The sequence below is a fragment of the Ostrea edulis genome, chromosome 4 (genome assembly GCF_947568905.1).
Source record: "Ostrea edulis chromosome 4, xbOstEdul1.1, whole genome shotgun sequence".
NCBI classification, from domain to species: domain Eukaryota; kingdom Metazoa; phylum Mollusca; class Bivalvia; order Ostreida; family Ostreidae; genus Ostrea; species Ostrea edulis.
The window spans coordinates 33,356,553-33,383,853 of NC_079167.1; the positions used below are offsets into that span (position 1 = coordinate 33,356,553).

The 27,301-nt window shown below is 36.0% G+C and overlaps 1 protein-coding gene across 9 annotated transcripts; it reads right to left on the reverse strand.

Moving 5' to 3' along the window:
• Nucleotides 1-246: 246 nt before the first annotated feature.
• On the reverse strand, nt 247-26,890 carry LOC125668218 (FMRFamide receptor-like). 9 transcript variants are annotated; one of them, XM_056162440.1, is made up of 3 exons: nt 16,778-17,071; nt 12,350-12,459; nt 247-2,596 (listed from the first exon to the last, which is right to left on the reverse strand). In XM_056162440.1, exon 3 carries the CDS (start codon nt 2,535-2,537, stop codon nt 1,380-1,382), a length of 1,158 nt encoding a protein of 385 aa, XP_056018415.1. In that variant the 5' UTR covers nt 2,538-2,596; nt 12,350-12,459; nt 16,778-17,071; the 3' UTR covers nt 247-1,379. The 9 variants fall into 9 exon arrangements, with proteins under 9 accessions (XP_056018415.1, XP_048758022.1, XP_056018416.1 ...); XM_048902065.2 differs by lacking the exons at nt 12,350-12,459; nt 16,778-17,071 and adding an exon at nt 26,579-26,890; XM_056162441.1 differs by lacking the exons at nt 12,350-12,459; nt 16,778-17,071 and adding an exon at nt 19,307-19,361.
• Between the last annotated feature and the right edge of the window lie 411 nt (nt 26,891-27,301).

Sequence of the window (27,301 nt, forward strand, 5' to 3'; positions counted from 1 at the left end):
TTTTTCGCTTAATCTTGCTAATAAGCAGCCCAAGACGTAAAATCGAATCCATGTTTCAGGAGTAAAGAATTTTATGACAATATCCAATAGCATACATTGACTTACTGACAGAAATACAATAAAACTGTTTCTGATGAAGAGGTCAATCTATTTACACTGCAGACTGTATTCACTTCCTGCATGCTTGTCATCTTGGATCTCCAGAGGAAAGCGAGTATAATAATTTTGAAAAAATCCACTAAAGTCTTTCAGGAAAACATATTTAATTTTATTATGTTACAAAGATGACACAATTTCTTGACTTCTTAACATAATCCTTGCTTGCCATTCGAAAATTTATAACTTCGGGTAAACATTTTTTTTTTCACCCAGGAAACGAGTCTTCACAATTTCCATGGAATATTTTCTAAAACAATTTTAGCCATATTTCATAAGATTACAAGTTGACTTTTAAATACCAACAAACAGCATTTAAAAGATACACATGTTATAGAACCAGTGATGCACTACTAGGACGCCACGTCAAGTCACATAAAACGCCTGTCAATGTTCTAGAATTGCCTTTGGAATTTAGAACAATTGATAAAATCAGTTTTAATTTTCTAGTTTTTGGCACGCCTTTCACTGTTTTACATGTTCACTTTTCATACGGGATGATAGAATTGACACTACCAGACAAGGTTTAAAACGTTGACGGGATCGAACAGTTGACCTTGAAGGGCGGTCCACTGCCCGCGTTATGCTGGAAAATCAGTCAGAAGAATCCATGTCCTGAAATCAGCGACTCTTTTTGGAAGGAAGAACCATAATTGTAGAAGTATATGTTAATTCTACATAAAAACTGAAAATGCGGAAATACTGAAAATGTACAGAAGAAATTGAATAAACCTTTCACATTCCTATTAATTTTTCATGAAACTGTTGTGTTTTGTATTGAGTTGCATGATCTGGGCCCTGACATTAAGCACGACAGTGTAAATGTAGGTGGACATATTAATAAACATACCTAATAAATGTCAGTTTGGCAGTCAACTCCAAACCACGACAGGATATCATTAGCAAATGAAGGAACGCCATTTCAAACACCAATGTGACAAGGATGCAGTGAATCTGTAATTCTAATGAGGAGTAGTTCCCCTGTATATTATGCATCAGAAAGGAATATTCTTTCCTTTAACATTTTTTTCTACAGCAAAATTGTAACGATGTAAACTCGTGTTCTTGAGATTGTTTCGTTTGTATTTTCTAACATCAGCACATGATGACATTAATAACCAATGTGTGATTAAAATATAACAATGCAATTCATTGATGAATATAAATTACAGATGAGTATAAAAATCAGGAGGACACACATACAAGTGAAATATCACATTCTTTCAACATGTCAATTTCATTTTCTCCAGTTTACTTATATCATTTATTTGCGTCATATCAGAGTTTCTGTAAAGTTGAGAACGCAGAGTTTCCAGCTCATGGTCGGAGCTCGATCCCGAGTTTCTGGAGCGAGAAAACACCGACTTTCCAAATATCTTCTTGAAAACTTTGAGTAAAACTTTGCGGAATCGCCTCCCCACGGCGGTGTAGATCAGAAAGTTTACCGATGAATTCGTCACAAATAAAGTATTTCCAAAGGCTATCCACTCAAGAAACACAATGGGATCGAATAGGAAATCAAATTGTGAGAATAGTCCTGGAGTTTGGCAACAAATGAAAACTATCACAATTAACACCAAAATGAGACTAAGATTAGCTTCATTGTCATCTTGAATATTTGTGCCTATTCTTCGTGCACGCATGCGCATGAGTTCCATGATGATTAAACAATTAAGCACAGCTAAAAGAGTCAGGGGGATAATATAGATCAGGACCGCGTACATCCATACCATGTAGACTTTGGTATAAAATGTCGTTTTACCAAAATCTGTGTCCACAAGCATATAGCATTCCCGAGTGTCGTTTAGAGAACAGTGTGATTTCGATCTACTTGCAAAACACCTTGGAATGTTGTAAAATATTGATATTCCGAAGATAAGAAAGAGAATGAACCATGTCCTCCCCTTTGTGCATATTTTGGCTGCTTTGAATGGATGACAGATTGAAATGTAGCGCTCCACACTGACAGACACCGTAATCCACACATTGCATTGTTGAATAACCATCACAATATACGTCACTGGGGTATATAAATTCGGGTATATCACATCTTTAAAGTAGGATAACTCTGGATGGAAAAAGGACAAAGTAAACGGCGCCACTGTGATCGCCACCACCACAATAATACCCGTGTCCGTCAACACAAGCGCACGCAAGAACAAGATCGTTGTCGAATGCATTTCTCGTCGCCATAGTACTATCATAGTTAGAACGTTTCCAAATACACCAAAGACTGCCAAAATCGGAAGCACGATTCCGTTGACAACATATTGCATATAGAACGCATTCTGTAACGCTGTGTTATTTCCGGCGCTATCTTGGAGAAACGTTGCGTCACCATACGACAGGTTGAGCGCAAAGTTGATTTCGCTGACTACCATGGTAGAAGTTCTATTGCTGAGTGTTGTGCTCAGTTCTTGGGCTCATGATGTGTCAGATCCTGGAAAGAAATGAGAGGAAACGATAATTTTCCGTAGTTTTGAAGATTTTATATACATCTCCAAAATATACGTAATCAAATTTAATTCAATCACTAGTAATCATTTCGAGCATTCCGGTGAATTAGACGTGAAGAACACGACTGTTGGTAAACATGGATATTTGGTATAAAGTGACGTTATCCAGGAGGACACACACTGCGACCAGACCACGACAAAACACTAGGTTTCCTTTATAAAACTATCTCTGTATTACAAATATAACGATTTGTTGGCAAAATCGTAACATCGAACTGTGTTTTTCTACAGTGTATCAACATCAATTTCCTCTTTAAAGATGGCCATATGTTATGGCGCACAAATTAAGAAAGTAAGGTGTGAACTTAAAATTGGAAGACAAGTAACTGTGTCCAACCTGCCCTACAGCGTCATAATACCAGTTTTCCGATATTCTCCAGAAATTATGCAGGCAGTATTCCTGGGAGGGCGACTTGAGAATTTTGCCCTGGGACAAGAGCGAAATGGTGCACTAATTATAAAGTCTGAGGTGGGGATCAATGGATGAATCAATTCCATCAGTATTCATTTTGCCGGATGACGATAAGAACTCTCAGATTATATTATTTACACAACGCCTTAGCGTTATTGTAGTCCTATAGAGAAATTACTTTCCGATGATTTTTGTAATTTGTCACGTGCAAAATGTAGATTACATCAATTTAAATGATATTCATTTTGTAATTTATCTAAGAAAACAAATCATTTTACATGACTGATATTATATTAAATGTATTGGGATTTATCAATTTGTGATTAATACTTTATTATTTTGTTTTCATCAAGATAGCGGAGTTTGGGTCTGTGTTTGTCATCTTATCGCGGTTATCGTCAAATCGTCTTCCTATCGGGCTTAAATCAATCGCTGGTTTGTCGATTAAATTGAATCATTTTCAGGATTTGATTCCCGCCGAGTTATAATCATTTCTTTTTAACTTTATCGATTGAAAGAAACCTCATTTTTCTTCAATCTACACGGAGTACATCCTCGGGCGACGCGGAGTGATTCTGATTCGTGATGCGGTCTGGATCAGAAAGCACCAAAATAAATACTTGGTTAAGTTAAAAAGAAACTAAACTTAGTGAGATGTCAAACTTTTGTTTACAATATGAATGAGAGTAAACTAGCTTTATACACATGATAAGAACCTTTATTCTTTGGATCCTTATTGGTGATTAAACACTTCCCAGATACACTTTTAGTGCCCTACGCCTTGAATCGTCATTATCAAATTTTAAACTTGTTACAAAATTCCATGTTCACCAAATCTCTCTAACCAGGTGTCTTCGGTATGACATAACATGAACAGCATGTAGTTAGCTATAAATCCCCGACTTATCCAGGCATCTTGATATCGAGCAGTTTTCATACCAGTAAGAAGGTTTCCTATACAGTGTTCAGTCACAGTGATCGTATCGGTCTCTCTGATACCACTAGTCCGGATATCACTCCGCAACGGTAAAAAAGGGGTTATCTATCGGTGATAGGGATCAAATATGTTATTTTCTGTCAGAGATACGGAGCATTTATCTTCATTTAACGCAGTCTCAGCGCAATTCCATTCTACGATTTATTATAAACATTTGGTTATAGATACATGGGTTATATTAAGATTTTATATTTCTTATGATCGATATTAATGTCAATCACAATTTATCATAATGTGTGCAGTCGCCACATTTCCTCAGATTCGTTATAATGTCTTGTATCAATGTAATTGAAAATGTTTGTTTGCAATATATTATAGGTATAAAATGATATGGTTATGCCCGGGGCCATTAGAACGTGTAGGTAGAGTAGAAATGGAAATATCGGACAGTTGATGGAAGACAGAGCCCGAATGAACCGCAAAACAGACCAATCAGAGGCCGCCAGGGAATGGACATCACAGCGCATGAGCCTACACAACCATCGTATCCAAATTAATTTTGATTCAGCTTTTTTATTATCCTATCAAAGCTCAGAGAATCTGTTTAATGCTGACGCGGTAATATACATATGGCCTTTCACTATCAAAAACATATATGTTAGTGTCGCGTCAAAAGGAATTCTTTGGTTGGTTTTTCTTTTCACCTGGCGTTGATGTGGTCTGTACTCGGGGTGTTGGGTTACAGAATGACATCTGATTACGGGCCTGTACCGGTCCGAACACGTGGTCGGATGGCCAGCGACCGAATGTAACCTTCACATTTCTCTGAACTATTTCAATATTTTAATTTCAGGAGACTGATGAGTTATAACTAAATATAAAAATAAAAGGCTCGTAAATCGGCCACGATAGGGTAACCTCAAACATTTTCATTCACAGACCTTTCATTGTTATGAACCAACATGTCCGCATTTGTAGGAAATCTTTCCAAATTAATTATTTCAAAGTTAATTTATTTTCCATACATCATTTTTATGATGCATACAGTACGCACGAAACATACAAGATAAAAAGTTTTGCTATAAAGACATATACTAGTCTTATGTATACGAGTAGAATTATAACGCGAGTAGCTGAAGAACTGAGCAGATCACACACGTTATCAATTTTGAAATGAATACACAGAAATAGTACAAATATCACTATTTGATCAGCAGCAGTGTCATTTTATTTAAATTCTCAATATTTCTATAGTGTCGGAAAATTCATCAAATGATTCTTAAAGCAAATAAAATACTGATTATAGTAAGTGATTCAAGAAATTATTCTGATTAAAGAGGAGAAAAATGTGGACCTTGTAATGAAGTAATTTATCCTTATTTCAAATTCAAGAGTCCTACGTCAATTTCGCAGAATACTTGAATTTGTTATGCAAAAACAAAGCGATAGAGAAAGCCATTATGGCAAATGCCATAGACATTTCAACGTATAAAGTATGTAATTGTTTTAAAATTACTCCCGTTTTAATCGTATAGAAACAAACACCACCACGAGTGTTACGATACCATCACAGTGAATTTATTCGGCGGCTCTGTATCACACGGGCAAAAGTCCGATGCCCTGACGGAAAAAGACTTCTTAATCCTCACCACGGCGATTTGTTATCTTATGTCTACACATACCTACATCGACCTAAAATTAATGATTTTTAAAAAGAATATCTGAGAATCTAATGTGTCGGTCTTTAGTTTATTGGTATACACACAGGATCAGATAACATACGCTGTACATTCGTTAGCATTGACAGACTGCTAATCATGATCATGAATCTTTCATACGATTTTAAAACTTCAAAAGGAACGCCTGACTAGAGACAGAGGGGTCAATAGAGCAACAAAAACAAAAATAATCGAATGATTAAGACGCCACATTCTTAAATTGAAGAAATACTGAACGAACAGCGATTGGCTGTCGACATTAGCAATATGTCATTTACTTCATGAACACAAATGGGTTTTCAGGATACGGCTTAATTTTTTGTGATTTGAAATAATATTTGTCGATAGCTTACCAGAATTTTGCTTGTATTCCCACTGTAAAGATAACCTTGTCTGTCTGGGTAACCAGTTAATTCCACAGTTCACCGTTAGTTTATGTTTTCCGTTTAGAATATAAACACGATACATGCAATGAAGATAAAAAACAGTGTTTTGACTGAAATCACATCACACTTTTCCAGCTAAGTGTACAAAAATAGTAAGCATCTTTTAGCTAAATTTTATACTACAGTGTACTTATTTTAAATACAGCGGACTTGAAGTGTAGGAAATCACGGCCAACGCTGATGTACGATTAGCTTTGTCCATTGATAAATACACCCTACAGACCCCGCGCGGGGCATTTTTCAGTGGCCCGACACAATTAAGTCCTGTTAAACTTCATTAAGTTACAAAAATGAAGTGCATTGTTGTGGGAAAGGTTTCACTTACAGGCTAGCGTTGACAAAGAATCAAAAACTTTCTCATGCCGCGAACAAAAACAATAAGTATTTTCAGCGATAATTTCACTTAATATATTTCAATGCATTAATTGAACCATCAAGGATTCATTGAACACTCACCTCTGGTCTATACAGAAATCCAACTACAGTCAAATTCATGTGTATGCATAGTTCTAGTCAATTTAAAATAAAAGTAAAAGCCATTTACATAAAATAACTGTAAACAATTGTCAACTTCCGACCAGGAGCGCGTTTGCCTGAGAGATAAGTCGACAAGGGTTACAGTGCTTTATACTTATATCTGGGTATTGATTTCGAACTCTTAAAAAAATCTACTCACGCGGGCCAAAATTTCTCATTATAGAATTTTTTTTACCCAATTGAATCTCTTTGTTATTACGCAACGGACATCTTATGCTCTCAAATCATCCATTGATTAGCCGTGATTTAACGTTTGAATCAACATACCATTCTGCTCGTCTTCAGAAATGACGTTTTTACCCCGAGGGTTTGAGCTATCCCATTTGTAATATTTTTACTGACTAATGAAATCCCGACGTTTTGACTCAGGACAATATTGGGATCCTATCCCAATTATCTGATTTGAATGCACCAAAATTCATCACTCTTGAGTTGATATTTTAACCAGCATTTGAAAGCCATTAATATACCTCACCTGTCTCTTGGAATCAAAATGACAGTTTTGCGATAATTCCAGCTTCCGAATGTTATTTAAACATACCTTGAAAAATTCCGTTACAGTGACACATGGAAATAATTATGAAGTGTAAATGCAAATCGCCAGGAGTTAAAATAAAACCAAAACAAACAGGCTTGGTTCATGCCACTTGCACAACACAGTAGAACGTCCAAAAATCAAAATGACCGCCGGTGACCCTTTCTTAGTTTAAAAAAAAAAATTCATATATGTATTTATCTTGCGGATTTTCGAGATTTATTGTGACGTATTTGCACATAGAACAAAAAGTGCTTTTACAGCGGAGAGGTGTTGTATTATTTGATTGTTTCTCTTAAACCTCTATATCTTTCGGCCATTACCATAATAACTAATATTGTTTTGCAATCAATGGATCAAGACCAAGCTCAGATTTCCTTTAAATGGACCCAGGGCGGACTCGCTTGTAGCGGGACAGTGCCTCCTCACACCGCCGGAAGTGCCGAGGCTTTTAATCTCAGAATACGACACCCGACTGACCGTATCACTTCACATCGGAATAATATCGCTCCGCAATATGACGGCTGTATTTCAGGAGGATAGTTATGTGATTGAATTACATGAGTGGATAGACAATAATGCGATTCCCATTTAGACTGTATAAAGGTCATTTTGAAGCACCGAAGACCTTCGTCATTACTTAAATAGTCGTTGGGTTCCAGATTGCAAACTTGGAGCCGGACTGGCAGGTTTTTCTCCGTGGATGTCACGCCTCATCACAAGTGCCTGTTGGTGACCCACAAAAAGACTGATAGCAAATGAGCCAAGAAAAGAAAACATTCAAGGTCTTTTGATTTTATTAAACTAATGTTGATCTAAGCAGGTCCAGTTTGATTTTCTTTACAATGCTAGATGACTCGAGAAAATTGTGGTCAATATTTGTTTAAAGATTTGGCTTAATTCAATTCATTTGAGTAAGTAGTCCAATGGTCTCTGAGATAACCAAGGTCCGGTTACTAGCGGTGTGGTATGAAATTTCCAAACTTAACAACTAATTAACCGTTATCTGTGTTATTATCACTGTTTACAATGTAGATATTTTTCAATTAACAACTTAACAGAAAATTTCCTGAGGTTTACAAAAACTGAGCTTTATAGTAATGAAACTGTTCTGGTTGTGACTATTTTGTAGTAAATATGTACACGTATCTGAAGAAATAAGTGTACTAAAACTGCTCTGTTTATGACTGTTTTGTATATATAGTAAACATATACACGATATCTGAAGAAATTGGCGTGCTTCACCTCCGAGTAGATAAATCAACATGTGTCAAGATAAACCAGATACTGTCGAGAGATACATCATAGGTCACGTGACAGACCGGGTATCGCGTCCACTAAAAACTTAATACTGGCCCTTCCTATAAAACATCTTCAGATTAACTTCTGTGGGGATCCGGGTTAGAATAGGTCCTCAGTACCTTTTGCTTGTCGTAAGACTAAATGGATCGGTCCTTCGGATGAGACGGCATAAACCGAGGTCTCGTGTCACAGCAGGTGTGTCACAATAAAGGCCCCTCCCTGCTCAAAGACGGTGAGCGCCGAGCATAGGCCTAAAGTTTGCAGCCCTTCACCAGCAATGTTGACGTCTCCATATGAGTGAAAGATTCTTGAGAGGGACATTAAATAATATTCAATCAATTATATATTTCTGATTGAGCATATCAAGTACATGTATATATATATATTCTCACTTAGGGCGTAGTGGCACTCAATTGAGTATACTGCGGAGACCAAAAAAAGAAGTAGTAAGATTTTCGTGAAAAGGGTCTTTGGTTTGTAAATGGACCCTGTCCGAATAAGCAGAGGAGAGATGTCCGAAATATTTTCTAGGACGGCTCTGGGTGAACATTATCTTTAGATATACATGCCACCAGGATTTAAAAGAACATACAGTTCACACAAAATAGGGGGATTTCCACGTTAAATAAACAGATAAATCACAGCAAGATAAATAGCGTTCTCTCGATGTCTAACGAACCTTACCCCCCCAATTACCGAACCCAACTCAATGACAATCATCCCAAGTTTTTTCTATAAAAAGCAATCGTTTTTCTATTTTCTGCTATTTCTATCAGACTCTGCGCAATTTGAGACGCCATGCACACTACATTTTATTAAGTTCTAATTGCTTATTTTCCCCATCAATTTTTGCGAAACAGTAGCTAATTTACCCCTATATCAAAGTAATAAGTGGTCTCAATAAGTGGCCTCAACAAGGATGTACTTGTTGTGTTTATGAGATGGCTGTTGAGGAAATGGCGATGAATGAGAGGCGAGCAGAATGCATCTTCATTACTCGTCAGTTAACTCAACAGCCGTTTACTTTGGAATGTTAATGTTAGGTTAAACTTTTTGAATTAACAGGTCTATCATAGATCACCAGGTGCTGTTTGGTACAGCAGCATGATTCCTTAAGATATCCTAAACTGATTTTCCCCGTAAATAACAATACAGTGATATATCGTGTCATCAACGGGAAACAAAAACTGAAAATGAAAAATTTCAATGACTCCTGGCCTGATTGATTAGGCTGTTCGATGGGTGGTTGGTCTCTAAACAGACCGACAGCTCGTATCTTTAAAACACAGCACGATGAAATGATACTCCATCATGTGAAAGTTCTAGATTGAATTATTTGACGTTTAACTTGCCTAATAATTTGTGGTATACCACGTACCATATACAAAGTAGGGCTTGATTACCGATGTATGATTTATATAAACATGTTTCTTTAGAGAAATCATTTTTTGTCACACGTGTACTCCCGTTAATTCGCAGTTAGAAAGCCTCCAGAAATTAATGATTAAGTGTGATCGATGCGCTACCTCACTTATGCAAGAATGTGACTAGATCGTTTAAGGTGAGATGTCAAACGGAGAACAAGAGAGCTGTCAGATTAATGAAGGTGGCATTGTTAGTGATTGAAAAAAGGTAACCACATGAAAGCCTCGACAGGTCATGCTAGAGAGAGAGAAGTAATCGAATACCTAGCATAGCCGCGTTGAGAACCGAGCTTGGTCCTATTTTTATGATTGTTTTAGTTTTGTGTGTGTGTTTTAAAAACAAGTATTCCTGCAGATTAACTGAAATTTATTTGCGCTATGTTAATGCCCGTATTAGAAGGATGTTTGCCCATTATATCCAGTGGTCTCCCTTTGTTATGATTAGAGGCTGGTGCTTTGGGGATCTCTTAGACTTTGTATAATTAAGTTACTATATTACACAAACTTAAACAAATCTTCAACAGAGAGATTCTATGACAGACAATAACTTATATATCGGTTATTTCAACTTTAAACTTAACTTCAGAGTAGTCTGTGTATAACGGAAGGTGTACCCGCTAATAGCTACAGAGAGTGTAGTACGACTCGCCTACTTACGTTTAGTAAATTGATTTTCTATAATTCAATTGCAAGTTATTCTGCCGTTGAATATTAACTCATAACTTTCAGTCATGCACTTTTAAATTTAACTTGGCCTATAAATTTGTACCGTTACATTCCATAACGTGATGTAGAACAGGAATCCATATACATTGTAATGGCGATCAATTCTTATGATAATGTAAAATTTGTACATTACCAGTGCTTAACAATAATAATAGTGATAATGATAAATACAATCAGTATTAGTGAAAAAATTCAACAAATAACCCTCCAAAAACAAAAAGACGGACAAAAATGAATAAAACAAATGTACCATTCACAGAATAAACTGCCAGTATTGTGTCTAATATTGCACAAAAAGAATGTGTTTAACAAACCTCAAACACGTGTTAAGCGGTGTTCCAGGTCTAGAATCAATCAAATTATATACAGGTATATGATCTTGAAACAAGAACAATGTCATTTTGTTGAAATCGTTTTAAAAACAAAACAAAACAAAAAAACCACCACACATGTCAATATGAACCCAAAATTTCTTTTTTAAAAACCAGATTCATTTGTTATCATTTAAAAAAAAAAAATGACTAGAACTGAACCCATTCCAAAGTTTCAAATGTTGGTTGGGCCAGGCCTGGGGGTTGTAAAACTTTTACCATACTCAAACTCATCATCGGAAACCCACGGTTGAGGAACGAAGCGTAATCAATCGTGGGTTTCCGACGATGACTCAGACTCAGCCATGTCTGTTTTGAGTACAACTCGGAGCATGCTTCGAAAAATTCTCGAAAATTTTTGAGAATGTGCTCCATTTGAGTGTGAGAATGATTTTATAAAAGTTTCATAACATTCACTTTTGAGTATGTCTATGAGTACGATTTAGAGCACGGAGTTTGAGTATGAACACGTGCTCAAAAAGTTTTATAACCTCCAGACCATATCTCGTTTTAGGGTATGCTAATGCCAAGACATATGACCAAGTCACCGGTTTTGTTCTCCATAAAATGACAGTTATATTCATATCATATCATATGACGAACATAATGATATTATGCAATGTTTTGGTTGTAAACATTTTCTTCTAACATTTATTGACGGGTTGAAGGGCAGCGAACCGGACATTGAACACTAATTACCCACATAAGTAAATATTGAAAACTGAAACAGATAGAAAAAATTCACTCGCTGCAAAGCAAAACAACGACGGCTATAAAATATTTCAAAAATAATTGTTGGTCTTGTAACTACCATTGCTAAAGATATCCCCTACCGTTTTAATTAAAAGAAAGAATACATGCCTCCGAAATTAACCTCACTTCCAAACACGCGCTTTGGTTTTTCTTTTATTTGCATCAAAAATACTTTTCAATTATTTATTGTAGTATCGGAAAATTCAAACCAGTCTTTTACTTATGATTATAGAAATGCAGATGAATATTTATGAAAAAATTCGAATATATCCGCTTCAAATTATTAATGAACTTACAAATTAAATATTCATAACCATGAACTGAAATTGCTGTGTTAATTGCAATATATTAATACCATCTTCAACTGCAGGTAAAAGTAAACACGAATGACAAAACCTTACCTAATCATTGTCTTTAAGGTCCGACCAAATGGAACTGTCGAGTTCGCATGAATCGCAACCGTTACGACGTCACGTGACCATACATAGACCGATACATGTAAAGTTAGAGGCATACCTTATTGAAGTTTTCATACAAGTTAAACATGATCGGTCCCCCGTTGACCAAGTAGTTTAGGGCTTGTCGATAAAAGGTTGTGACTCCTGAGTTATTTTTCCGCTGGGATCCTGAAAGACATTATCCGAGATGTTAATATGCTTCTGTTTCGGGTAATAATTTCTTTTCGTCTATTGGACGTTGCTTTGACTCCCGGCTACAGCCGTCGCTATATTGGAAAACATCGTATGCTCTGCCTGCTTTTATTTGATATGTTGTATTCTAATCTACATGAAAAGGGACAGTCTCGTGCTAAACTGCAATTTGTGTGTGTAGGTAAGCGATTCTTGTCCGTTGATTCTACAACCCTAACCCCGACTGTTCTAAGTCATCAAAGGTGCCCCTCCCCTCTGGCCACGTTCTTACATATTTGTAACTACTAATCAACTAATGGAAAATGCTTATAATTATTATTAGCTAACTCTCACAGGAACAGACCTGTAAACAAATAAGACTGTCGGATATGGTACGGTCATGCTATAGATAGCTGCCTGTCATCATGGCAGACAGACAATCTGGACAAGAGACAAACCCAAGACAGACTCTGTATTGACAGTTTTATCTCGACCATTCGGTCTCGCTCCGGTCAACTTATTTCGTCTCGGGACAACGCCCACAATCAAAAGACTAGTCATTGGACAACACTATACCAATCAGTATGAAATAAAACATCGGACAACAATCACAATCACGGACAACTCAACAGACAACAACATCAATCAACAGACAACACCTCTGATCAAATTAGACCTCATCGGATAATATCCACAATCACGGACAACCATATCAAACAACAGAAAATGCTTATTAATCGAAGGACAACTAATCGGACAACATCTTGAAGGAATTTTCAACGGACAAAATCCACAACCCACGCATAACGCATGGGACAACATCTACATGTACCATTTACGGATAACATTGATCAAAGGACAGTTCATCGGACAACATCTTCAACCCATGGACAACTCATCGGACAACTTCCCCAACTGGTAAACGACATTCACAATCATTCATTCGGTCTCTACACGTGATATGTGCGGGTACCCTTATAACATAACGCCATGCGATATTATAAAAAACGAACAGTGTCAGTCTATCTGACACGTATGATAATTGATATTTTGTTAATTGTTTTCTATACATACAAAACTGAAACTTTCATAGAATTCATCAACTACAAGAATTCTGCCAATACTATACCGAAAGAGAAATAATATTCAACAAAATATTTACATATAATGCATATCATGCATTATAATGGGTGATGAAACATTCTTTGGCAAAATCAGATAAATGAATATTAACAATTGAAATGCAGATTACAAAATCTATAGCATAAGAAAAAGAAATGTGATTGAAATTAAAATCCTCTTTTCTTCAGGCCAAATTAGATATATCAATATTTTTGATACTCTTGTGTGAGAACATCTATTTAATTCTGAACCGGGAATTGATTTTTTCTCTCTCTTTTCCATTAATTTGTACACCAATTGATAATTGTTTCCAAAGTTACCACCTTTAAATACATATATGATATCTACTTTTTACAAGGGAAGATGTGATCCTCTGTAATACAAAAATTACTTGTATGTACACTATTCAACCCGCTCGCCTCTGTCCACGACAATATTAAAAGGTGACACTTTAACATGGACTAAATGTTTCTTATAATACGAGTTGTTCAATGCTGGTCTGAAATAGGCACGGATAAATGCACGTGGTAGAGGTACACGCGCCTGTCGGGAGTTTATGACGATGACGTCACTGTCGTCCTACAACGGTCATTCAGAAACTCTTCCCAGATTGGTTTGGTAGTCACCAATGCAGATGATGTTTTTTTTATTCTTTGATAAACACCAGACTGCAAGCGTCTCATTATCTTGAATTCAATCAGGCTGATATTTCATAATATGTCAATATAACGTTTGCTTGGTAGAATTTGTATGGAAAATTCATAGCCTTATTGCATAATGTGTTTGTTTTTCATTGATGATGCGTGGTAAGAAATTGAGACTAGAGATTATTATTTTCATTTTTCTGCATCGGGAGCTTATTATTTTAATCCCACGTATTAAGAGACACATGCACACGTGATTCAATGAAGAAGACTGCAAAACAAATCAGGGAAGCTTTGATAAATGTAGAATCCTAATGTGCACGTAATAAAAGCTTTTGACGTGACAACGGTATAAATTCTAATTTTCGACTGAAATGTGAGTACATAATGTCTCATGTGATGTATTGCGATCGAGTAAGAACTTCGCAAACCAGTTAGATTGATGTAAACTCAATACTTGCACCATTGAAAAATGTGCAAAAGTATCATGAACAGAAAACGTCATCATAACTTCAAAAGGGAGTAAATATAACACTGCGTATTATTCTTCTGATCTATAATTAGTAACAGACTATGTCGGAGATGATGATAAAACATCAGAGATTTGGGTGTTGCCGTCTCGCCATGATTCTAAGAGCGTGTGTCGAAACTTTTTTGATATCAAAATAATCAGCTTTCATAGTGACAATGGCGTTATTGTAAATAAGCAAAGCAAACTGTGACTCGTTGTCACTTTGTCCTTGAATATACATTCTGAAATTGACCCATCAACTATCTTTTTGTTTGATTTGCACATAAATAACTAAATTTCAAATACGATATTACTGGCATATTTAGTTACACATGCTTTTATGTTGACAGAAATTAAAATACTATTTGCTTACAATATTATAGGTTTTAACAGAAAAAAATTATATTTCATTTGATTTCCTTTTTTGACCGTCACAATGAACAACCTTCACTGATCCGGTTATGTGTCTTGAAACATTAGAAGATCATTTTATACGATGTTTATACGGCTTTGGCTTGAGGAACGAATTTCAACGTAATCCGCTCTTAAATTTTTCTACATCAGCTAAATGTTGTGGTCCTCGTCAGTTGTACAATAAACAGTCATTGATTTGACTTGACACTGTAGACATTCATTAGATTCATCTCAGCTAAAAGTCACCATTGACAGAACCAAATTACTGCAAAATGAGGAATCGTGAATGTAACCGGGAACTTGGAGTGCCCTCGTTTATTCATTTACTTATTTTTAAAAAAAAAATAATCTGAAAGGAAGGGAATTTCTTATCATACAAACTACTTTAAAGTCTAAAAGGTTTATCTTCTTTCACAAGCATGTGTACATTCTAATCAGAAATTAAAACTGCGAGGAGTTTCTCAGCTAGGATCAAACTGAAACAGATGTTTAGCCGGGGCGTCATTGGACGGTTTAAAAACCGATAAAGATGATTTAATGAACAGTACCGATAAAAGTCCATGACAGTCACTCAGCCATCAACAAAATCGTTACTAAGAAACAGATAACGCTCCGATCCTTAGAGCATGTTGACATGCTTATCACGGCTTAACGCATACACATTGTTCCAAGGCCCGATCTGAATTCCATGTTTTGTTTACAGCGTATTAGCCGCAATATTGTATTCAACAAAATTTAAGCGTACAGGATAACCAATTCCGATTAAGTAAAAAATCAGTATTATTTCGTACATTTTAAATGTTACCTGCGATAATTACATTGTTATCTACAAATACACTTTTCTGTTGACATGTATACGAAGTTTATAAAACTTTAAACTGTCGATAACACAAAACATGTAAATAGAAAACACACTCATTCCTCCACAAAATTACAATAAATTGCCCGGAAGATCATAAATCATATTCGATAATCTCCTTTTTTAAAAGGTGTTTTAGTTCAACAAAATTTGCAAGACATTTATACAGTGTTTTGGAGTGCTTCGTACTTGAAATTTACAAACCCTGTAAAACTATAATTTAAGTTGTCAAGAACACAATGCTTTTACAAGACGACGACGGATTGCAGATACAATCATACATTATAAACTTCAAGATTACTCTGAAGAAGGTGTTTTACGTTTTCAATAATATGTAAAAGACACACAGATGTATATATATATATATATATACCCCTAAATGTTTTAGCTTTGAAGAACTAAATATTTGCACCGTCGATTGCGGGAATGTCATACACTATAAATTTTGACGAGAGTATTGAAGGCATGCTGCCCTAACTAGGTGTAATACTACAGTGGGTTTCTAGAAATAAACCATGCATTAGACATGTCTTCTTCGTTTACAAGAAAGTTATGGACATCAAAACTCAAATATTGTAAATATCAGCAATAATTTATTTTGTCATGCCCACGTTTAAAAATTGTGTCCATATACAGTAATCAACAAATGTTAAAAAAAGGAGAAAATGTTTTGATGGTTTAGAAGAATGAAGCTGATTCAATGATCATATATGATCGATCATTTGAAAAATAACATATTGAACGGTAACAAGACAATCACCTTACCTGGAATGGAAGAGCAGTGCTGGTCTGATAGTCTGAATAACATGTAGTTGACCTTGCTATATTTCACTGAGTTTATCTTAGGGAACCCCCTGTATGTTTTTCTCTTCAATTTGCTCGATAACATAGATATACTAATCTACACATAGAAATCCCCGATATAGAAACGAATTCTGGGATCAGAAGGTGAAGACGTACTAGGCAAGTCTCCAGCAGCCCCGGAAAGGTAAAATTCACATGTATAAGTCACTAAATTATTGCGCTGGGAGAACAGATAGTGCAAATACATATCATGTTTTGAGACAGAACGGAATGTTCGATAATTACTCACACAGGGAAGCTATCGTGTATCATCACAGCCTCCGGACCAATCTCCAGCTAATACTACCGTGTCGTGGGGACCGACACCATACTATCGGGCCAGATGTCACCAATCAGAACGACCGCTGGTGCACAGTCAGTGATACACACAGTCACTGATAGTATTTGTTTACATGTATTGTCTACAACATAGTGTTCTGTCATAGGTGTGCTTCCTACAGTGAAATCACGTTTGCAACTGAGCGGATATGTTAATCCAAATGTTTCACTGGTTCGGGTGAAAGGTGCAAAAGGGTCTTTGTAAGATTTAAAGCCATCCATTTGTCAAAGAAACAATAAAAAGAAACAATAAAAATTGACCGAATATTTCTGTGTGTCATAGCATTCTAGGTTCATAAAAGAAAATGGAAAGAAAGGAAATAAAAACTCTGAATGACTTATGTGCATCGAATTGTCATTTGAGAAGACGGCTTGGATTGATCACTGGGTAATGGCACGCGGCGTGGCCTGATTTTGTCATTATAGATTCTTCTTCATCACCCATTCTACCTGACATACATAACAATCTAAGATATTTAGAAATTGTTAAAATTATATGATGACATCTATCACTGCATGTGACAGTTCCCTTGAGGTTTCCGTCTTCTGGCGGACTCGTTGAAGTTTTTCTTTAATAATTCATGATAAAAACTGAAGATAATCATCTGCTTTGAGAACGATTGATCCATTATGACAAATGCAGTTGAAGAATTTCCCAATAATAGTGAAAAATCACGATTTCAGATATGCAAATTACTTTTAAAACATTGTCTTTTGATGACGTCAGTTACCACCCATTTTATGCAAATGTTGCTCAAAAAATTTATAATGACATGTTATCCGTGTAAATTTTCACTGCTGATGTTCTTTAAGATAGAATAACGAATGAAGATGTGTTAATGGCAGGCTAATTTTTCCCCCGACTTCAAAGACTCGAGCTCCATTAGGTAATCTGTCAGTGTTGTTACGGTAAAACTGAGAGTAAAAACAAATACACCCAATTAAACTTACAACCAAGTGTCAATGTGAAGTGGACTAGTTCTATGCACAATTCCCTAATCATTAAACGCAGTCAACACCACCACAATTCGTATCGGAACGCTTTAGTGTGTGCATGGGGTGCATTTACATGTTTTCCGTTATGAAATCCCACTTAACTAAATAAGTTCGGTACAAGGAGGATATTATCAAACAGGAATAGTTTTGAAATAGAACTTTTTTTAAATTTAGTATACCGATAATAGACGATTTGCTCTCTAACGATATTTATTTTTGTGTTTGCGGATTCAGCTGCCGACCTTGGTATACTGCGCAGTCATCGCTGAATTCGGATGTAAATAACGCTAAACATATTCTTGCATAATCACACTTCATGTACATTAGAACAATGAATTTGGTATGGTCTGTTGGGAAATGGACAATGATTCCGATTACAAATAAATGTAATGAATCCACATTGTTTGAAATTGATTACAGAGAAGCGATTGTCTAAATGTGACATTAGGTCTGCATGACATGATAAGTCAAAAGGGACTGCGAGTGTCTATATTTGACATTAGGTCTGCATAACATGATAAGTCAAAAGGGACTGCGAGTGTCTATATTTGACATTAGGTCTGCATGACATAAGTCGAAAGGGGCTATAGACTGCCTCATCAGTTATCAAGGAAAAAAGAAAATAAGAAACCTGTTGGAACACGATTGGTAACTAAACCTTGAACACAGTGCTATGATATCTCAGACTGTAATACTGAGTGCTGCAGACTGAATGCAAAAATCATACTTTTTTGTATAAAATGACACGTATTCTCTTAATTAATATAAACCAATAGGCTACAAGTTTGAACACCAAACAAAAATTGCACCCCAGTCCGCTTGTTTACGGTTTGTTTGCCTTCTGATGTTCTAAGTTGATAGAAATGGACACTGGTATCCACTGGACATACACGGTTAATCTACAGTGATCTACCTCAGTCATTACTGCTGCCACGAGTGATATAAAAATACCTGTTCTAATTAGTTTCTTCTCAATTAATGATATAAAACTTGAAACTTGTCATGTGAGATGCATTTAATACCGATCGAGGATCCCCCAATACCCATCACCTGACGTCATATTGACACACCCAGAGGAGAGCAGACGACATAGAAGAATGCAGTGAGGATTCTCACCTTTAACATGGTATCCCTCTAAGCTTGTAAACAGTTAACAGCTTCGGAATGTACTTGTATGTATGTGTGATGAATCAAAAATTTAAATACATGTACAGCGTACAATGTAGCTTCCCTGATTGTGACGGAGCATGCGTAGTCAGTGTCCTCCCCATACACATCTATTTTTGCAATTAATTATCTTGCACTAGAACTCTGCCCTGCGTTAAGGACATTGGTGTATAGTTTTACATAGAGGACCAGTAATTGTCAATATATCTCCCATCTTGTAGTCTTGTTCAACCAGACGTCTTGGCTGTTTCTGTAGACCTATTTGAACGGAAATAAACTTGAAATAGTTCTAGGACATGGGACATTAATATCATATCTCTAAAGAACTCTGGCCAGGAGGTTATAAAACTTTTACAGTACTCATACTCAAACTCAGCCATGTTTGGTTTGAGTGCAACTCTGAGCAAGCTCCAAAGCATACTCGAAAATCTTGAGCATGTACTCCATTTGAGTTTGAGAACAATTTTATAAAAGTTTTAGAACCTTCACTTTTGAGTATGAGTACGATTTAGAGCACGTAGTTCGAGTTTGAGTATGAAAACGTGCTCAAATTTTTTTTATAACCAAGTGTTGTATAAATCGCGCATGGAAATATTCATTCCAAACAAATTTAAAGCATCGTCTTCCAAATATGTTGAAATGATGATTATTACTCGTAAATCTATGCCAGGGTAATTAAGAGGTTAATGCATATTCCAACTGTATGAAAATTGTAGACAGGGGGTCACTGAGACCTAGAAAACTTGTATTTGAAAACCATTATCTCAAGCACCGTCTCAGCACAAAAAATTGCCTATGTATGTTAAATTAACATGTATGCAAACATATTTCCTGGTATTAAAACTAAGTGCATTTAATAACAAATTAGGCAACATCCTGCGACATATGTGTATTCAAATATCAATATTAAAAAACTCCGACAGGCAGGTCAAATGTAAAATGGGAAGACGATCTGCCAGTGTAACTTATATCCAGAGATCAAAGCAACAACACACAAAACCTTCTCTCCTACGCAGTCGTGACTCATCGGCGGAAATGTCGAAAACTGGTCAGCATGAAACGCTCAAATAAAAATTTCTAAATTCACTTGTAAATGTAACCTTAAAATGTACTCTTAAGCGTATAATTCAAATCGCACGTAGTTCTGAAATATTTCTCAGGTTCATAAAAAATATATATCTCACAATGTAATGAACCATATAGGAAGAAGAAAAACGAGAAAAAGAATCTCCATTTACATTAAATTCTTTCTTTCTTTCTTTTTAAAAACTATATTCTGTCTCTAATTTCCGCACGTACATTGTTTTGAAACATAAAAAATTAAGTAGAGTAAGTCAATCAAACGAATAACGCGGAAAACAGCTGCGCAACATATTAATTGTTTCGTTACGAATTGGTTGTCAGTTTGGGTAACAATTCTGAATATGAAATGCAATGATATTTTTTAAAAATTACATCAAAATACAAAGACACTGGGTGGACAAAATAATAACCAAGTCAGATTATCAATACTTTCTCAAAGTAATGACTTCACAATCATGTCGTGCAACTTACAGACTGTACATGTATAAAGTGGAGTGAAGTATTAAGGTAGGTAAACATTGGCAATTAAGTGACCAAGTTCTTAGTTTTTTCACTGTCGATTATTAAGTTCTTAATCTAATTGTTTAAATCATGAACACATTTAACATCAAATTATTAGTTTATCTTTTAATTAGCGAACTCGATTGTTTACTGGTAGCTGACATTTAATGTATCATAAGTCGTGTACTCACTGGTAGTCACTTTACTAGTGTAGGGCGTGCGCCCACTAAAATATCTATTAAAATACTAGTCAAGTCACTGACATTTGAAATTTAATCCAAGAGTCCTTGTTAATCGTGGCCTAAGATGGCGTCACATTATTTGTAGCAAGACACACAGGGTTGGGAAACTAATAATAGCTGATGATTACCAATTTTTAACGATTTTTTCTATTCACGAACATCAGACTGAGTCTCATTACTTCACAAAGAGGTTACTAAAAAGTGTATGAAATATTAAAATGTCATTGTCATTCATGTATCTGCACCGAAAGTTGGATTTTGGCCATCGAACTCGTGCGAGTATCTAACTCTACCAGGTATTCTACACTTAAAATTATCAATAAAATCGTGGTGATATATGTGTACATCAAATAAACTGTGCTATAATTATTTATCAATATTTATTTACTGATGGTGATAGTACGATTTTGAGGTAACGCATACCTATATTCACGCAAGCATGCAGCCTCATAAAATCATCACTGGGCATTAACACAGGTGCTTGTGGACAGGACTTCCGGTACCCACCTTCTTGTATTTTTAAATGTTTAATTCCTTGGGTATTTCGGACGTATTTTTGATAAAATATGTAACTTCAGAGTTTATATATGCGAGATTTGTGTATTCCATTGAAATATATAAACTCTGAAGTTACATATTTTATCAAAAATACGTCCGAAATACCCAAGGAATTAAACATTTAAAAATACATGAAGGGAGTACCGGAAGTCCTGTCCACAAGCACCTGTGGGCATTAACGGTTGGTTCACCAAACGAAGCACTAGCGTAACGGGTTACATGGATTAACACGAGAACTACCTCAAATTCTAAGACAAAGGCCACTTAAACATACTGTCATTCCAACACAACTATCATGTATTCTGCCGGGCAATGTTTGGTGTTGGGGGCAAAAAACTGACAAAAGAACGCGCATTGCCGACTGGCGATTTCTTTAACACATCTTATGTTTTCATTGTACAGTTCGTGATTTTTTTAAAGTAATCCTTTGTTCCCAAATAGAAATATTGCATTCCGTATAAGGGTCGTTATTGAACGCCAAGTTTTAATGAAGTATTGGGATCCGCACCGATACGTTTCAGTGCATAACGTTATGACTCTCTAGCTGTAAACAAAGATGGCATATCAGCTATCATACGTGAAGCTGTGACTGTCGGTTTCAATGTTTTATCTATTAAGTATCATTTAATAATTATAATATTTCGTTTCCGATTTACTATGATAAACCAGAAAATATAAATGTCTATGATTTGAAACATTAGGATCAGATCAGAGAGTCCAATGCATGAGCACCTGACTAGCTTCTTGACGCATGTACCTCATAAATGAATTAGAAAAAAAAAATGTATTCAATCCAAGACATACTTTGTTTGATCCATGATAAAAATGACGGGATTGGATTAATAACATTGAGCTAGATTACATGTATAACATTGAGCTGGATTACATGTATAACATTGGCTGGATTACATGTATACATATAATTGAGCTGGATTAGATTTAAAGAATTGAGCTGGATTACATGTACATCATGTATAACATTGGGCTGAATAACATGTATGATATTGAGCTGGGTTAGATTTATAACATTGGACTGGATTACATTTATAAGATTGAGCTGGATTATATTTATAAAATTGGACTGGATTACATTTATAATATTGAACTGGATTATATTCATAACGTTGGACTGGATTATATTCATAACATTGGGCTGGATTACATGTATAACATTGGACTGGATTAGATTTATAACATTGAGCTGGATAAAATTTATAACATTGAACTGGATTACACATATAATACTGGGCTGAAGTTCAAGGATATACTCGCATGATACGGAACTAAACTTGAGGGTGTGTTTTATTTATCTTAAATCAAAATAATTTATCATAAAAAAATATTAGCATGTTATCTATATCCCTGCTGTTGTTCCGAGACAGAACTTTTGTGAATGAAGAAGTAATCCTCCACATTGCGTGTCAATCCACCGTAAATCTGCAATGTTTCCGATAATAGCGGGGCTACAGGTTGTAATTTACCGTATACCGTGTTATTTTGAGCGTCAGATCCGGTGAACTGCACCACGTGATTTAGAGAAAGTATTGCGGATATTACTGGAAGGCGTTACTGCTTCTTCTGTCGTGCATCTCTAAATCGAAGTGTGTCTAAACGACAGAAAAACGAGGAAAATTGTGTATTTAGTAAATATACAAGATCATCTGGTCAAAATCTAATTTGATTTACATATCCTTTTATTCAAAGATTCAAAATCCGGGTCATTGTTCCTTGAAGAATTATGCCATTTGAATTGATGTGTCTTGGTATTTAAGTGATAAATATAAAACCAATGGGTGTATTTTATACCGATATCTAAGGACCACATGCTTACGAGGTGATGAATGCATTGGATCACGAGATAATTCGCAGACATTTATGCAATATTATAATTATCAACTACTTCATTATATGTATCTGCCCCGAACACAAGGCAGATATTGCTTATATCTTAAACCAGTTTTCTACGTTTATCATGTAAAACTTATTATACGGTACCAATTTTGATGCACCAGATGCGCATTTCGACAAATAATGTCTTTTCAGTGGTGCTCAACCGAAATGTTTGAAATCCGAAATAACTATGAAGTTTTAGAGCTAAATATAGCCAAAAACAGCGTGCCAATGCGATTAATCCATTTTAACGTTCAGAGATGCCACAGTTGACTTCAACATTCTTGTGATGTTACAGGATAGGATGAAAAGTGAATATAACGAACAGTGATCAATCTCATAATTCCTATAAGAAATACAAAATAGAGAGTTGGCAAACACGGACCCCTGGACACACCAGAGGTGAGATCAGGTGTCTAGGAGGAGTAAGCATCACCTGTTGACGGGTAACACCCGCCGTGAGTCATATATCTTGATCAGGTAAACGGAGTTATCCGTAGTCAAAATTAGTGTGCCAAGAACGACCTAACAATCGGTATGAAACACGTCAGACAGCATTTGAACCAATGATAGGTTGTATTGGCAAACTAGATCGTTATAACGACCATAGAATTTGTGAAATGCTGACTTTAAACGAAACTGTTAAACCCCCTGTAACGCCCACTTGTTTGTCAATAGCCTGTTCAATATCAACAAATGCAAATCTTATCTATTTAACACAATTGATAATGAACCATAAAATCTGAATTTGGGCACAGAAACGAAACTGGGTAATCCACTTCACAAAGTTTTTTTCCCCGTGTCAATCTGAGCAGTCAACTAACACCCAGAATTATTCGCTGTGCTGAGCGCTATGCACTGAAATGCTTGATGCAACTGTGCTGAACGCCATGCATGGAAATGCTTGATGCAACTGGATTAAAATGTTGCGTTAAAGCATTGTAACCACATCGGTACCTAACCGATTAGTCACTGCAAAACATATCAACCACCACAACACATATATCAACCACTACTAAACATACACCAACCGCCAATAAACATACACAACCACCACATTCACTAACCACCACAAAACATATATCAACCACTACTGAACACACACCGACCGCCAATAAACATACACAAACCACCTATTCTGTTAAAGTCTCGAATAATGTGTTCGTATACCGGTATATCTTAATGCCACTACAGTCAAACATGGTTACAGCGAACCTCTAAAGGTCGGAAAACAACCAAAGGAGCGGAAAACAATTCCTTATAGCCAAACTTCGTTTAATCCAATCAAAGTTTCATTATTTTCATCTTATAAGAGACTAAATATCATCTCGCAATAAGCATGGATTCGTTATGAGCATATTCGTTATAAGCGTGTTTTACTATATTTCGATTCTGTGCTGGTTCATTCAATTTATATAACACTTAACAAATTTTGGAAACAACATGACAATGTCGACAACAGAATAGGATATAAGGTACAGTACTTCAAACACTGCCTGTTATACGAGTAATCTGCAGGCAATGAAGTGCTGGAATTTGTAGAAGGGAAGAGTTAAACGACACTTCACAGACATCTGACTGAATTAGGTTGTTTAAGTGTTGTCAAGTGACGCGTACTTTAAATACGTGACGTAAGCAATTACTCCTACACCTCTTATTCTGGGGAGCACTTGAAACTGATCACCCGCTTCCTTCTTAGAACCCATCAATTTCCCCCAGTGAAGGCAAAAGTTTACTTCATGGTGAGATACGTTTTAAATATTAGTCTGAAAACTGCAATCCGGGAATGTGCATTTCTCCCATTTATCAAGACTTTGAATTTTCTTGGCAAAGATAGTAGATATTTTTGTTGAAAGCAGGATTGTATCACATGTCTTTGCAAAAACCCCTAAAAATTGTGAAAGAATCGCACAGTAAACTGGAGCTTTACCGAGAAGCGTCCAATTTCAGCATATACCCCCAATTACAATCATATGCAACATGGATGACTGGGTGAGAAAGCTACCAGGTCTGATATTTACACCACTCTGTTGGACGAGTGCACGTTTCGTGATGCGTTGTATGTTACCAGGTGTCAATTCCTCACCATAACAACTCAAAATCGTCTGTCAAAATATCGTATTTAACATTAAACGGGTGATAGTGCTTATACCAAAGAGTTTATGAGCTTGCACTAAGGGAAGGTGTAAACAGCCACTAATCACCGACATAAGCTTAAATCTCAACACCCATAAAAAATGTGGCCCAAAACGTGAAAAGACAATCAATTAAAAATATTTTTTATCTAGAATGTCAGAGGTAAGTGGTCTTAGAGAACAATAATACATCATATATGTTGAAAGAAAACCATATAGACTGATGGCACGCCGCTGCTGATTTAGCTGGGGGACTGACCCGGCCCAGTATCAGATCAGAATGACGTGACCTCCTGCGATATATCGTAATCTGGTTTCTCTGGGAGCACAAAAACCAGTGATCCGGTAGCGGATGGTAAGCCCCCGACGTATCATCAGATTATCCCGATATCGGTCCAGCGGGTTTCCCCATTGTAAGTGATTAACACAGCAGTTTCAAAGCAAGACTCCTGTCTATTATATATATTGCATTACAATTTGCTTGAGAATACGAAACATTATTTTGATACACATTCGTATTTTTTATATTGGGTTAGCGTAAATAATTACCATTTCTCACAACGCATCAATCTTGTCATCTAACAGAGGTGGGATCCTTGACATACATTTGAAGGTTGTTGAACGTTTCGTTTAAATATTTCAAAGGTTACTTTAAACGATTATGTTGTCCTAGTCACAAGAATCAAGATGCTCTGATGAAGCACTAGTAACTATTACTTTGATCTCAATTGCAAAAGAAAAATATTTACGATGAGAGAGAGAGAGAGAGAGAGAGAGAGAGAGATAGGGGAAGAGGAGGGAAAGAAAAGTACCTGAGCTAGATCTGGTTGATAACATCTAATCCTCGAATACACATTCACTTTCACATCGATATATTCCCTGTCAACTGACGAAAGCGACGTTTTACACAACCCTGTTTAATATACAAGATGCATATAACGCCTAACTTGGTGACACACTTCGCTGCCTCGGGCCAACCATTGACTTCTTAGATTGACGTGCCAAAAAAGTAACAACTTACTTAAGGAGAGGCGTTACTATCTCTTGTAGCTGTTCACGATACTTACACCCATATAGTGTACAACCCTGCACTGGATTTCAATCGTCTAATCCCCCCGACTACATATAGAGATGATGGCTTCAGTCTGGTGGTGCTGCCGTTCACTGTTGAAGGAAGGAACCAGGATGTAGCATTCAAACCATCACGAGGAAGTGTGAAACAAAATACACGCACGATATTGTAATTTTTTAATTTCTCCAATATCAACTGGGGTATGAATAGAATTCGAAAACAAAGAGACGAGATTAAAAACTCTTGTATTGATTGAAAGGAGGGCATCAAATTATGTAAAAGAAACAATACACAGGAATTCAATCGGATTGGTTTTTATAATTAAAATTATAATAATGAAAAAAAGTAAGCTGTTTCGCTAATAGGGTTTTATTGTGTCTCATTCATCATGTAATCAATCAATGATTTAAAGAAAATATATCGAAGTGTAATCAGTCATATTTCATGCATCTCATAGTAAGAA